We start from the raw sequence: 15,546 nt of genomic DNA, 5'->3' as shown, positions 1-15,546 counted from the left end.
AGATTTAATTCCTGACAAATATAAAATAAAAAGATTTACAGAAAATGAATCTAAATATGCAGATTACAAACCTATACTCTGTTCTACAAAAGTGAAGAACACCTGTGATATTTACATATCTATACTTGGAAGTGTCATAACTGAACAAAAAAGGAAACAAATGAGGTCTAGCACAAATGTGAAAACTTTGCATGACCCCGAGACTTACATATACATCTTAGATGTGGATTTAAAAAAAAAAATAGGAAGTATAAACTAGGAAGTTTTTTCAGCACAATCACAAAATGAAAAGTTTCTGTGCATAATATTTTAGACCCAAATTTAGACATACCCACCCAAATCTCATTGCTCCCCTCCTTTTTTTATAAATAACTTGCCATGCTAAACCGTGATGTTATGTAAACAGAATAATCATACATATAAAAGTGAAATCTCACTTTTATTTGTATGATTATTCTGTTTAGGTATCATCACGATTAGCATGACAAGCTGTTTATTTATTTTGCCACATAGTATATCAGAATGCTTCTTGCCAGCGGCTTGATTTTGCACCCGTCAGCATGATTTCTTCTTAGTTTTCTGGGTTTTTTAACTTTTATAATATACCTTTTTTGTAATGTAATGATGCACAGGGACATCTTCTTCTTTGGATCTTCTCCCAGGGATGGGCAATCCACAATGATGCAGATAGTAGGTCTGGTGTTATGAACAGGTCTCTGAATCATTCATCTATAAGTGGAGATGCCTCCACTAGAGACCACGATGCACGGCATTCACTGAAAGTCTCCAGTCTTCTGGGTTAAATCCTAACCAGAGTCATTCAACCTGAAAGACTGAAGATATTAAAGTGGGGTTCTGGCCGGGAAAAAAAATTAGAAGTCAGCAGCTACAAACACTGTAGCTGCTGACTTTAAATAAGCACAATAACCTGTCCTGGGTGCCCGCGATGTAGGCCGTCCGAGGCTGACCCGTCTCTCTGCTCTCGGGTCCCGGCACCGCCATCCTAACTAAGGGAAACAGGCAGTGGAGCCTTACGGCTTCACTGCCCGTTTCCTACTGTGCATGCGCGAGTCGCGCAGCGCTTTGTGAATGGGACGCGATGTGTTGTGGGACACACACAGTTTCCATAACACACCGCGCCCCATTCCCCAGAAGACAACGTGGGGACGAGAAGACAGAACATCACCGCGGCCTAGGAAGAGGCAGATTAGGAAGACTGCCTAGCAACAGCCATTTCAGGTGAGTTAAATTTTTTTTTTTCCTCCAATTTTTTAGGTATTTTTTGGTGCATTTTTTTTTTTTGTGGTGGACCTCCACTTTAAGTTGTGGAATTAAATTACTATGGGGATAGCAATGGAGAGAAGGTGAGTTTACAGCCAGAGAAGCTTCTTTATTTAAAAATCCTTGGGGGATTATTTAGAAAAACAAAATTGCTTACAGTTGGGCTTTAAAAATGAGGTGGTTTAGCAAAGGTGACCTTTTTGATCACATTAGAATTTCTGCACACTTCAGTAAACACAAACCCTGTTTTGATTTCTTAATTACAAAAGGAAAATGCTAGGAATGTTAATATATAGGAAGCAAAACAATGTGGACCCATATTTCAATGTACATTTGAAATAAGTTGGAATTAGACTGAAAGAAAAAACATTTACATGAGACTAGATGTCACTGGATATTGCTGTAGTCAGTAAACACCACAACAGAAAATGTCTTGGGTTTTGAAAAGTCTCTAATTTTCGCACTCACATGGCTGTTACAATTGTATGTTCTGAAATCACTTCTTTCCCATGTGGTGAGTTGCTGGAGATGGGCTTACTGTAATTGATATCAGTGCTCTTTACAGAAACAGTCTGAATTGCAAAGTCTGTCCTGTTCTTTGGAGGCCACTCAGAATCTTTCTGCAGTTTCCTCTGTAGTTTCCTATACTGACTTTTTGATTTGTAGTTAAATATTCTCTTTAACCAGAGCCAGAGTTTTCGGTTTTCAATGAAGAATTCCTAAAGAAAAATCCAGAAAAATCAAATCTAAATGGTTTACACTTTACTTCCCACCAACACTGTCATAACATTTCATTTTAAATATTTCAATCCAAGGAACAAGTGAGCTACAAGTAAGTCATCATCACATTCTCCAACTGAAATAAAGTGAGAAAGTTCACACTGAGGCTTAATTTACACTTGTGGTTAGAGGGCAATAGGAATAGATGGTTGTGCTGCATTTTTACCGCCTTCAAAACCGACTACCCCTCCAAGCTGTAATGGGATATACACATGCAGCTGCAAGAATTGTCCCCGGCAATGCTTGTTGAAATGGGCCTTGAGTCAGTAGAAGGGCAGTAATAGTGAGCTTCCCTAACGATGTGCTGTATATTTTCATCTTTTTCCTTCCCTCCCTCTCTCTCTTTCTCTTCTCTCTCTCTCTTTTCTCTCTCTCCTTCTTTCTTGCTCTCACTGCTTTTTTTCTCCAAATTTCATATTCAACATTTCAAAGCATATTGAAAGATAACTATATCGTTATGAAAAAAATCTTCTTACAGTTTTTACATCAAACTTTCTGTATTATAAAAAGCAAATAGCCACTGTTGAGCATTCCAGAATCACAAGCAGGCACATTTTGGGAGTACCACATCTTGGATAAAGAGCAGTGAGGTGAATAGGTGCCTTAGAAAGTGCTGAGAAAGTAGGCTGTGACTCCTGTACACATCTAAATTTTTTGCCTTGTAACTGGCAATGCACCTTTAAAGTGGTCCTTCTGTCATTTTTTGAACTTTCCATCTATTAAATCTTCTGCCCTTGTTGTTTTAACTTTGGAAAGTAAAACATTTTTTTTCTGCCAGTAATTACCTTATACAGCCCACTTCCTGTTTCTTGTCTGGTCATTAGACTAGGCTTATGACATCATGCACAGCTCTCTCCCTCACTCTCACTCTTGTGAGGGTTTGCCAGGAAGGGAGGGGGATGAATCATAAGAGGGCCAATGTAAGCTGCAGAGCTAGAGGTGTGCCTCTGTGTGTCTGTGTAAATCCAAGAAGTGAACATGCAGCAGCTTCAGCTGCCCACAGGTAAAATGGCTGCAGCCAGACTCAGTGGAGGGAGATTTCTGCAGCATATTTGGCAAGTACAGAATCACAGTATATATAAAATAACATGCAAAGTGGTTGGAGGGAAGCTTCAGAATGACAAAGATGTTTTCATTACAAATTATGTGAGCAGACTGTAGTTCCTCTTTAAAGTAACGTTGTGAAGTTGTAACTAAATTAAAACCTCAACTCCAGGAAATTTGTTTATGCTATGTGAGAGCAGATAGGATTAAAAATGTCTGTCAGGCTTTTTTCTCTACCTCCACTGTGGAGACTTTTACTCACTTACTGTCTCTGTGATGACAGTACAAGGAATGGGAGGTACAGGTGTCATTGGGACAAGCAGGAGAGAACAGCAATACGGCTACAAAGAAGCTTTAAACCCTAGCTCACACTGCTAAAATGTGCTTTGGCTTTGTTTGTGTTCCTTTTCAAAAGATTTCCCAATCACCTCCTGCAGAGGCGGCTCTAGGCTTTGTGAGGCCTTAGGCAAAACCTAGACATAAGGCCCCACTCATGCCCATAATGGGAAAAATAATTCAAGCGACAAAAAAATAAACTGTATAAATTACATATATTAAGAGCTTTAAAGTGCTGGTGTCAGTGTTCTCTATCTCGGTGCTGGTGTCAGTGTTCTCTATCTCGGTGCTGGTGTCAGTGTTCTCTATCTCGGTGCTGGTGTCTGCATTCTCTATATTGGTGCTGGTGTCAGTGCTCTCTATCTCGGGGCTGGTGTCAGTGTTCTCTATCTCGGTGCTGGTGTCAGTGTTCTCTATCTCGGTGCTGTTGTCTGCATTCTCTATCTCGGTGCTGGTGTCAGTGTTCTCTATCCCGGTGCTGGTGTCAGTGTTCTCTATCTCGGTGCTGGTGTCTGCATTCTCTATCTCGGTGCTGGTGTCAGTGTTCTCTATCTCAGTGCTGGTGTCAGTGTTCTCTATCTCAGTGCTGGTGTCAGAGTTCTCTATCTCGGTGCTGGTGTCAGTGTTCTCTATCCCGGTGCTGGTGTCAGTGTTCTCTATCTCGGTGCTGGTGTCAGTGTTCTCTATCTCGGTGCTGGTGTCTGCGTTCTTTATCTCGGTGCTGGTGTCAGTGTTCTCTATCTCGGTGCTGGTGTCAGTGTTCTCTATCTCGGTGCTGGTGTCAGTGTTCTCTATCCCGGTGCTGGTGTCAGTGTTCTCTATCTCGGTGCTGGTGTCAGTGTTCTCTATCTCGGTGCTGGTGTCAGTGTTCTCTATCTCGGTGCTGGTGTCAGAGTTCTCTATCTCGGTGCTGGTGTCAGTGTTCTCTATCCCGGTGCTGGTGTCAGTGTTCTCTATCTCGGTGCTGGTGTCAGTGTTCTCTATCTCGGTGCTGGTGTCTGCATTCTTTATCTCGGTGCTGGTGTCAGTGTTCTCTATCTCGGTGCTGGTGTCAGTGTTCTCTATCCCGGTGCTGGTGTCTGCATTCTCTATCTCGGTGCTGGTGTCAGTGTTCTCTATCTCGGTGCTGGTGTCAGTGTTCTCTATCTCGGTGCTGGTGTCTGCATTCTCTATCTCGGTGCTGGTGTCAGTGTTCTCTATCTCAGTGCTGGTGTCAGTGTTCTCTATCTCAGTGCTGGTGTCAGAGTTCTCTATCTCGGTGCTGGTGTCAGTGTTCTCTATCCCGGTGCTGGTGTCAGTGTTCTCTATCTCGGTGCTGGTGTCAGTGTTCTCTATCTCGGTGCTGGTGTCTGCATTCTTTATCTCGGTGCTGGTGTCAGTGTTCTCTATCTCGGTGCTGGTGTCAGTGTTCTCTATCTCGGTGCTGGTGTCAGTGTTCTCTATCCCGGTGCTGGTGTCAGTGTTCTCTATCTCGGTGCTGGTGTCAGTGTTCTCTATCTCGGTGCTGGTGTCAGTGTTCTCTATCTCGGTGCTGGTGTCAGAGTTCTCTATCTCGGTGCTGGTGTCAGTGTTCTCTATCCCGGTGCTGGTGTCAGTGTTCTCTATCTCGGTGCTGGTGTCAGTGTTCTCTATCTCGGTGCTGGTGTCTGCATTCTTTATCTCGGTGCTGGTGTCAGTGTTCTCTATCTCGGTGCTGGTGTCAGTGTTCTCTATCCCGGTGCTGGTGTCTGCATTCTCTATCTCGGTGCTGGTGTCAGTGTTCTCTATCTCGGTGCTGGTGTCAGTGTTCTCTATCTCGGTGCTGGTGTCTGCATTCTCTATCTCGGTGCTGGTGTCAGCGTTCTCTATCTCGGTGCTGGTGTCAGTGTTCTCTATCTCGGTGCTGGTGTCAGTGTTCTCTATCTCGGTGCTGGTGTCAGTGTTCTCTATCTCGGTGCTGGTGTCTGCGTTCTCTATCTCGGTGCTGGTGTCAGTGTTCTCTATCTCAGTGCTGGTGTCAGTGTTCTCTATCTCGATGCTGGTGTCAGCGTTCTCTATCTCAGTGCTGGTGTCTGCGTTCTCTATCTCGGTGCTGGTGTCAGTGTTCTCTATCTCGGTGCTGTCTGCGTTCTCTATCTCGGTGCTGGTGTCAGTGAAGGAGATAGCAGCGGAGAAGCCAATCAGCAGGCAGTGCCAGCGCAGGATGCAGAGCGCCTGGCCCACCAAGGCTGAGGATCAGCACTGGACTAGGACCTCCCAACCCCCCCGCAGTGGAGTCCCGCATAGGTGGGGGTAAGGGCAGGGAAGAGGGAAGGGTCAGGGGCTGCCAATCACAGGTGGGCACAGTAGGACTGAGCTGCCCTTACTGTTTGTGACACTGATGATCAGGAGGAAGGGAGTGGAGTGCATGGGACAGGACAGGGGGTGAATATAAAGACCAGTCTGTGGCTGAGGGATGCTGGGGGAGGGGCTGGCTCTCTCTCATGTTGGTGGTTGTGGCTGCAGAAGGGGTTGTGGCATGGTAGCTGTGCCTCTCCCTGCAGCTGGAGCCTCGGTTTCCCCTCCCCGCACTGATTGACAGCCCCAGAGAGAGAGAGAGGTGGCCCTGTCCGGACACCTCTTGTTTCCTACCTCCCTTTCTATCTGCTCCATACAGCGCTCGTGGGGCTTCCTCCGCGGGACCTTCATCTTCCTGTCCTCCCCACTGCATGCCAGATTCCTCCTCCAGCCCGGGTGTGCGGGGACCGCTCCGCTGAGCATTCCAGTGGTGGAAGGTGACGGCCGGGGGGGCACAATCTGCATCTCCGGAGCAGCAGGAAACTTTTTGCTCCGGCTGCTGGAACCTCCTCCCCTTCTCCTCCCCCTCTCCTACCCCGGACAACACAGCACTGGCCCCGCCTCCTCCTCGAGACAGAGCCCCACTCCGTCCTCTCTCTCCTCTGCCTGGCCGTGGAGCACACAGGCAATGTTAAACCACTGCTGGCCGGAGCTTAACGCCACCCGCAGCGGCATTGTTGTAACTTGTCAGCAGAGGCGGCTCTTCAATGAGGCGGTCGTGGGGCCCCTATGAGTGTGAGGCCTTAGGCGACTGCCTTATTTGCCTAATTAGAGAGCCACCTCTGACCTCCTGCCCTGAGACAAAGAGAGCAGAATTCTCCACAACAGAAACACCAGTGGTTTATGCACCACTTTAGTAGATTGTTAATACATCAGCTCAGATTGGAAGTGCTCCTAGAAATAATTTTGTTTTTTGTCAATGACATGACGTTTTCTGTTTCAATACATTTTTATTGAGGTTTCTGGTATATAAACAGGCCATGACAAAATGTAAATAACATAAATAAGCATCCATCTCCATTCCAATCATGTTCAAAGTATACAACATGTACAGAGTAATAAAGTAGTTTTGGGGAGAAACAGAAAAGCAAGTGACACATGCATCAGTTGAATATAGCTAATAAGTTCCACATTAAATCTTCAATACTAAGGTGAGATCAGAATATCCTTATGGGAAGGTAAATGATCTAGGAGCCTCCCATACCAGATTTAGGGTTGAAGTATGTTAGGAAGAGAGCTTGGTGTGTATTATGTGATACCAGTATGGTGTCTATTTTATAACCATTGTGTCCAAGGCTGCCAGAGGAGAACCACCCGGGCATAGTGGTCTTTATTGAGGCCATCATTATTTCGTAGTAGCATTGATTCTGGACTAGGTCCATAGTTTTGAAAATCATAAGGGGGATAGAAGATTTCCAATGTCTAGCTACACTATATATGTGAAAAGTGATGCCACAGGAATTATTCCTAAGACAAACAGCGCTAGCAATGGAACTACTAATTCCCACAATACATAAAAACTGTCAATGAACATGTGAATAATTACATGAAAACATAAAATAAAAAAGTGCAAATATAGTCCAATAATGTTGAATTAGATGCATCTTTCATTCACAAAAAAATGCTCTTTGTGGAAGTGTCACACAACAGTGAAACAATGTTGACAGTGCTCCCAAATAATGTATGTAAAAAGTGAAGGTCCCTACTCACCGAATGGAGTTGACCCTAATTACCTTATAATAAGACTGGTCAAATACGCTGTGTGTCTCAATGACCAAATGTTTGCAGGAAGCTGCCTCCCGTCACTGCCCGATGATCCGTGATCCCGGTGAACAGCACATAGGAATTAACCCTCGCTCTCCCACACAAGGCGAGATCCAGACCACGATGCAGTCTCAACGATCAATGGCTCCACTCACAAGCTCCTACCTTGCGTCCTAGCTTTGGATGCATGGTGTGTTGAATCAAGCTATAGACAGTATGCAACAAGCACAGCTGTTTTCTTGGAAAGTTTGCAAGAACTTTATGTGATATACCAAGTGTTTACAGCAAGCTGTTTTCTTTACCTACTTGCTTGATAACTGTATCTGCAATTTTAATCAAGTTTTATTAAAGAGTCAAACTGGTTTATGCTATGAGGAGACAGTTTTTCTTTTCTTTTTGAAACACTACGTGGTTGTCCTTCTGGAGTACGGATAGCAGCAGGAAGCTGTTGGTCGGAGCTCGTGAGTGGAACCGTTGATCGTTGAGACTGCATCGCTTGGTATGTCACATAAAAGTCCTTGCAAACTTTCCAAGAAAACAGCTGTGCTTGTTGCTTGTTCTATAGCTTGATTCAACACACCATGCGTCCAAAGCTAGGACGCATGGTCGGAGCTCGTGAGTGGAGCCATTGATAGTTGAGACCACATCGTGGTCTGGATCTTGCCTTGTGTGGGAGAGCAGGGGCAGATTCCTCTGGGCTGTTCACCGGGACCACGGATCATCGGCCACTGACGGGAGGATGTTCCTGCAAACATTTGGTCAATGAGACCACACAGCACATTTGACCTCTCTTATCATAAGGTAATTAGGGTTAACTCCATTCGGTGAGTAGGGACCTTCACTTTTTACATACATCGTTTGGGAGCACTATCAACATCGGTTCACTATTGTGTGACACTTCCACAAAGAGCATTTTTTTGTAAATGAAAGATTCATCTAATTCAACATTATTGGACTATATTTGCACTTTTATTTTATGTTTTTATGTAATTATTCATATATTCACTGACTGTTTTTATTAATTGTGGAAATTAGTAGCTCCATTGCTAGCGCTGTTTGTTTTAGGAATAATTCCTGTGGCATCACTTTTCACATTTATCAGACGATTGAAAAAGCTGCTGAATTGATACATTGTATTTAAATTGTTTAATTTCAGTCACAGGTTTTTGTTTTTTTTCACTTTTACTTCTAGCTACACTATAGTCTCGCTGCTAAAAGGATATGCGTAGCGACATGTCTGTTGAGGAGAGAGAGGTTGTCAATTTCTAAATTCAATAATGCTAATTCAGGGATTGGGGGGAAGTACTGTTGGAGATATCAGACATGTTGAAACTGCATGCTTTTCTTAGTACTGTTTATTATAATTATGCACAACTGTAAGAAAATAATGGGTAAGTTACCTCTCCAAGGTACGACATGATAAATAAAACAACCATCATGATAAAGATGTTCACTCTCCAGTAATACGGGGTACACACCAGCTGAGGACAACAAAGACCGAACCAAGAATTATAATTTATTAATGGTGGAAATATAGTAAACATTTTCTCTCTCTCTCTCTCTCTCTCTCTCTCTCTCTCTCTCTCTATATATATATCAAAACCTTAAATACTGTAACTTACACGTGTTAGAACACAGAGGCAAGCATGTGTCACATAAGCTAGTTTTATGTGATGTTACATGATGTTACTTATGGTTTTAATTAGGGCTTTTTTTCTGCTGAAGCACGAAGAGCGGAGAAGCCCTGAAACTCCGCCGGGAAAGTGGTGGGAGGATTTGTGCAGAGAGGAGGGCTGGGAAAGTAGGGGGGATTTGTGCGGAGAGGAGGGCCGAGAAAGTGGGGGGATTTGTGCAGAGAGGAGGGCTGAGAAAGTGGGGGGATTTGTGCAGAGAGGAGGGCTTGGAAAGTGGGGGGATTTGTTCAGAAAGGAGAACTGGGAAAGTGGTGGGAGGGGATTTGTGTGGAGAGGAGGGCTGGGAAAGTGGGGGGTTTGTGCAGAAAGGAGGGCTGGAAAAGTGGGGGGATTTATGCAGAGAGGAGGGGTGGGAAAGTGGGGGGATTTGTGCAGAGAGGAGGGCTTGGAAAGTTGTGGTGGGGATTTGTGCAGGGAGGAGGGCTGGGAAAATGGGGAGATTTGTGTGGGGAGGAAGGCTTGGAAAGTGGTGGGGGGGATTTGTGCAGAGAGGAGGGCTGAGAGTTTGTGCAGAGAGGAGGGCTGAGAAAGTGGAGGGTTTGTGCAGAGAGGAGGGCTTGGAAAGTGGGGGGACTTGTGCAGAGAGGAAAACTGGGAAAGTGGTGGTGGGATTTGTGCAGGGAGGAGGGCTGGGAAAGTGGGGGTATTTGGGCGAGGAGAGGAGGGCATGGAAAGTGGTGGGGGGATTTGTGCAGGGAGGAGGGCTGGGAAAGTGGGGGAATTTGTGCAGAGAGGAGAACTGGGAAAGTGGTGGTGGGATTTGTGCAGGGAGGAGGGTTGGGAAAGTGGGGGTACTTGGGTGAGGAGAGAAGGGCTTGGATAGTGGTGGGGGGGATTTGTGCGGAGAGGAGGGCTGAGAATTTGTGCAGAGAGGAGGGCAGAGAAAGTGGGGGGTTTGTGCAGAGAGGAGGGCTTGGAAAGTGGGGGGATTTGTGCAGTGAGGAGAACTGGGAAAGTGGTGGGGGGGATTTGTGCGGAGAGGAGGGCTGAGAAAATGGGGTGGATTTGTGCAGAGAAGAGGGCTTGGAAAGTGGGGGGATTTGTGCAGAGAGGAGAGCTGGGAAAGTGGTGGGGGAATTTGTGTGGAGAGGGGGGCTGGGAAAGTGGGGGGGTTTGTGCAGAAAGGAGGGCTGGAAATGTGGGGGGATTTGTGCTGAGAGGAGGGCTGGGAAAGTGGGGGGATTTGTGCAGAGAGGAGGGCTTGGAAAGTGTTGGGGGAATTTGTGCAGGGAGGAGGGCTGGGAAAGCGTAGGGATTTGTGCGGAGAGGAGGGCTTGGAAAGTGGTGGGGGGGATTTGTGCAGAGGGGGGCTGAGAATCTGTGCAGAGAGGAGGGCTGAGAAAGTGGGGGGATTTGTGCAGAGAGGAAGGCTTGGAAAGTGGTGGGATTTGTGCAGAGAGGAGAACTGGGAAAGTGGTGGGGGGATTTGTGCGGAGAGGAGGGCTGGGAAAGTGGGGGGATTTGTGCAGAGAGGAGAACTGGAAAAGTGGGGGGATTTGTGCGGAGAGGAGGGCTGAGAAAGTGGGGGGGATTTGTACAGAGAGGAGGGCTTGGAAAGTTGGGGGATTTGTGCAGAGAGGAGAGCTGGGAAAGTGGTGGAATGGGATTTGTGTGGAGAGGAGGGCTGGGAAAGTGGGGGGATTTGTGCATAAAGGAGGGCTGGAAAAGTGGGGGGATTTGTGCGGAGAGGAGGGCTGGGAAAGTGGTCGGAGGTATTTGTGCAAGGAGGAGGGCTGGGAATGGGAAAGTGGGGGGGATTTGTGTGGAGAGGAGGGCTTGGAAAGTGGTGGGGGGGATTTATGCGGAGAGGAGGGCTGAGAATTTGTGCAGAGAGGAGGGCTGAGAAAGTGGGGGGAGGGGATTTGTGCGGAGAGGAGGGCTGGGAAAGTGGGGGGGGTTGTGCAGAAAGGAGGGCTGGAAAAGTGGGGGCATTTGTGCAGGGAGGAGGGCTGGGAAAGTGGTGGGATTTGTGCAGAGAGGAGGGCTTGGAAAGTGGTGGGGGGATTTGTGCAGAGAGGAGGGCTGAGAATTTGTGCAGAGAGGAGGGCTGAGAAAGTGGGGGGATTTGTGCAGAAAGGAGGGCTTGGAAAGTGGGGGTATTTGTGCAGAGAGGAGAACTGGGAAAGTGGTTGGGGGATTTGTGCGGAGAGGAGGGCTGGGAAAGTGGGAGGATTTGTGCAGAGAGGAGGGCTTGGAAAGTGGGGGGATTTGTGTGGAGAGGAGGGCTGGGAAAGTGGGGGGATTTGTGTGGAGAGGAGGGCTGGGAAAGTGGGGGAATTTGTGCATAGAGGAGGGCTTGGAAAGTGGTGGGGGGATTTGTGCAGGGAAGAGGGCTGGGAAAGTGGGGGCATTTGTGGGGAGAGGAGGGCTTGGAAAGTGGTGGGGGGATTTGTGCAGGGAGGAGGGCTGGGAAAGTGGGGGGATTTGTGCGGAGAGGAGGGCTTGGAAAGTGGTGGGGGGATTTGTGCGAAGAGGAGGGCTGAGAATTTGTGCAGAGAGGAGGGCTTGGAAAGTGAGGGGATTTGTACAGAGAGGAGAGCTGGGAAAGTGGTGGGAGGGGATTTGTGCGGAGAGGAGATCTGGGGAAGTGGGGGGGGGGTTTGTGCAGAAAGGAGGGCTGGGAAAGTGCGGGGATTTGTGCAGAGAGGAGGGGGGGAATTTTAGCAGAGAGGACAGCTGGGGGGTGGAAATTTGTCCAGAGAGGAGAACTGGGAAGGAGGGAGCTTGTACAGAGGTAAGAGCTGCAGAGGGCAGAAGGCAGGTTGTGCAAAGTGAGAGATGTGGAGGGGGGAGATCAGGTTGTGCAAAATGATAGCTGTGGAGAATGGGGCAGGCTGTGCAGAGGTTAGAGCTGTAGGGGAAGCTGGAGGTGCAGAGGTGAAATATGGGAGGGGGCAAAGGTGAGCGCTGTGGATTGGGGTGAGCTTTAGATGGGGGTGTAGAAGGGGACTAGAGATTATATGGATGGGGGTGCAGAGGTGAGTTGTGAACTGGGGGGTGTAAGCTGTAGACAGAGGGGTGCAGAGGTGAGATGTTGAAGGGGGAGCAAAGGTGAGTTATGGATAGGGGTTCAGAGTGGAGCTGTGGACAGGGGAAAGAAGAGGTGAACTGTGGATGAGGGTTGCAGAGTTAGGTGTGGATGGGGGAAACAGAGGTAAGCAAAGAGATAAGCAGAAGTGAGTATTTGATGGTTACTTTTGGGGGGGTACTTGAGGGGGAAGACCAGGGATATTTGCAGGGGGACAGTAAAGCATACAGAGTTAGTGACCAAGAGTATGTAATGTATGGCACAGCGTGCAGGGTCCAGTGGTGTAAATTTTGTAACACCTTGTACATTACATACTCAGAACTGCTATACTCTGTGTACTGTGCTGCATGTTACATATTAAAGGCCTCTGGATGGTACTCCTTATTAATGCTGTACTCTGTACAATGGGTTTTGCGTTACATACTCCTGCACTCTGTATGCTAGACTGCATATTACATATGCTTTACCACTGCTCTTTGTGCTGGGCTCTATGTTACATATTGTTCCATATTTCTGAGAACAATGGACACTTCGCATTAAATATAAGTACTATCCTGTTGGCTGATTTTTTTTTCTGTGCCTTGTGTGATATGCACTGCTCACAACTGCACAATACACACTCCTGAGTCCTGTACTTTGTGTGTTACACATTCCTGAACCATGCGCCTTGTGTGATACGCAGTTCTAAGCCTTTACTTATTACAATTATTTATCACTGCTGTACTTCTCTCCTCTAAGGAAGGTGTGCCTGGGGGTGGGGTTTGGGCTTGGTTGGGGGAAGGGATTTGGGCGGGGAGGGTGAGTTCCTGTACCTATTTTCTGAGAATTTTAGCCCTGCTTGTTACACCTATTTGGCACTGCTGTACTTCTGGATCAAAGTATAGGGAGTGGCGCTGTGTTAGGAGTATAGATAAAAATTAGCAAGAAGTACAAATGTAAAAAATAAAAGTGTAAAGAATAAGAAATTTTTTGGTATAATCCAAAAATTACTTACAGAAAAAAAAAAAAAATATATATATATATATATATATATATCCTTGTGTTAGTGAAAACACCTTGAACAGGTGAAAATTAATACTATATGTGCAAAAAATCGCAAATATTAAGCAGCATCACTAAATAACATAATTACATCTTCACATGAATATAAAGTGATAAAGTGCCAAAAACAATAATTGTCCACCAATAATGTGTAAATGTGCAATAATTATACGCAATAAAAATCATTAATATTGTGTCAAAATCGCAGCTAAAAATCAAAAAGCCATATGTTGTTTGGTGCAAAAAAGTTCATAGCAATTGTGCAGAAAATTCTTCTTAGGTGATAAAGTGCCGTGCTGTAACACCTGGTGGTCCCCCCAATGTGGTTGCACTCACCGGAGCGCTCCACCCCTGCAGGGGTACGAGCGTGTAATGTTGGTCCTGTCACTCCAGTCCTATAGGTGTCAGTTTCCTTCCACGGGTCCCATTTCCAAAAAGCAGCTGTATACACAGAGAGGTGGGGACTTCCTGTCCCTTGGTATTAAAAGTCCCCACTGGATATCCGCTTGAGTAGTAAAAAATATTAGAAGAAAAGTATCCACATAGTGTGATTCTGTTTTAAAAAATATCCATTTATTTGCATAAAAAACAGTCCAGTCGCATTAGCCTGGTAACACACTAGCGGTTAAAAAGTATCTAAAAATAGTTACAAACTGGGAGAGGGAGCTCACAGTCTCCTATACTCTCCCTGTAATCCGGGGCCGCAGCGTCAGCGTGAACCGCCGCTTGCGTTCCACCGGTCAAAGTTCCGGAACCACGATCCGCGGAAATGACGTTGTGCGTGCCAAGATAGTCCCGCCTTACGCGTTTTGTCACACGGACGGCAGCGCCTCCGGTGACCTCCGTGTGACAAAACGCGTAAGGCGGGACTATCTTGGCACGCACAACGTCATTTCCGCGGATCGTGGTTCCGGAACTTTGACCGGTGGAACGCAAGCGGCGGTTCACGCTGACGCTGCGGCCCCGGATTACAGGGAGAGTATAGGAGACTGTGAGCTCCCTCTCCCAGTTTGTAACTATTTTTAGATACTTTTTAACCACTAGTGTGTTACCAGGCTAATGCGACTGGACTGTTTTTTATGCAAATAAATGGATATTTTTTAAAACAGAATCACGCTATGTGGATACTTTTCTTCTAATATTTTTTACTACTCAAGCGGATATCCAGTGGGGACTTTTAATACCAAGGGACAGGAAGTCCCCACCTCTCTGTGTATACAGCTGCTTTTTGGAAATGGGACGCGTGGAAGGAAACTGACACCTATAGGACTGGAGTGACAGGACCAACATTACACGCTCGTACCCCTGCAGGGGTGGAGCGCTCCGGTGAGTGCAACCACATTGGGGGGACCACCAGGTGTTACAGCACGGCACTTTATCACCTAAGAAGAATTTTCTGCACAATTGCTATGAACTTTTTTGCACCAAACAACATATGGCTTTTTGATTTTTAGCTGCGATTTTGACACAATATTAATGATTTTTATTGCGTATAATTATTGCACATTTACACATTATTGGTGGACAATTATTGTTTTTGGCACTTTATCACTTTATATTCATGTGAAGATGTAATTATGTTATTTAGTGATGCTGCTTAACCACTTAAGGACCGCCTCACGCCGATGTACGTCGGCAAGGCGGCACGGGCAGGCAAAATCACGTACATGTACGTGATTTGCCTCCCGTGGGTGGGGGGTCCGATCGGACCCCCCCCCCCGTGCCCGAGGCGGTCCCGTTTTGTTCCCCGGCGATCGAAGTGGAGGGGGAGGCCATCCGTTCGTGGCCCCCCCCTCGCGATCGCCGCCGGCCAATGGGAACATTCCTTTGCTGCTGTATGCTAAACAGCAGCAAAGGAAATTATGTCATCTCCCCTCGGCGCTGGAACGGAAACTACCGTTGTGCACTCACAGACATCACTGTGAGTGCACAACACACACACACAGTAGAACATGCCAGGCATACAAAACACCCTGATCCCCCCCCCGATCGCCCCCTGATCCCCCCCCAATCACCCCCCCCTGTCACAAACTGACACCAAGCAGGTTTTTTTTTTTTTTTCTGATTACTGCATGGTGTCAGTTTGTGACAGTTACAGTGTTAGCACAGTTACTGTTACCCCCTGTAGGTCTAGGGTACCCCCCTAACCCCCCCTAATAAAGTTTTAACCCCTTGATCACCCCCTGTCACCAGTGTCGCTAAGCGATCATTTTTCTGATCGCTGTATTAGTGTTGCTGGTGACGCTAGTTAGTGAGGTAAAT

The 15,546-nt window shown here is 46.6% G+C and overlaps 1 protein-coding gene across 2 annotated transcripts in view; it reads right to left on the bottom strand.

The window, feature by feature from the left end:
• Positions 1 to 236: 236 nt before the first annotated feature.
• LOC141139853 (probable cation-transporting ATPase 13A4) overlaps positions 237 to 15,546 on the bottom strand; it is a 203,175-nt gene continuing 187,865 nt past the window's right edge. Inside the window, exons 29-31 of one of the 2 annotated variants that reach the window (XR_012243820.1) lie at positions 8,922 to 9,002; positions 923 to 2,000; positions 237 to 886 (exon numbers count right to left, since the gene is read on the bottom strand). Coding sequence is in view for 1 of the 2 variants with exons in the window: in XM_073626383.1 (XP_073482484.1) it covers positions 1,746 to 2,000; positions 8,922 to 9,002 (336 nt within the window). In the remaining variant the exon portion in view is untranslated. Of the gene's footprint in view, positions 2,001 to 8,921; positions 9,003 to 15,546 lie in introns of both variants that reach the window. The other variant, XM_073626383.1, reaches the window with a different exon arrangement.

This window comes from Aquarana catesbeiana, linkage group LG04, assembly GCF_042186555.1.
Source record: "Aquarana catesbeiana isolate 2022-GZ linkage group LG04, ASM4218655v1, whole genome shotgun sequence".
NCBI lineage: Eukaryota > Metazoa > Chordata > Amphibia > Anura > Ranidae > Aquarana > Aquarana catesbeiana.
This window is presented reverse-complemented; position numbering and strand designations above follow the sequence as displayed.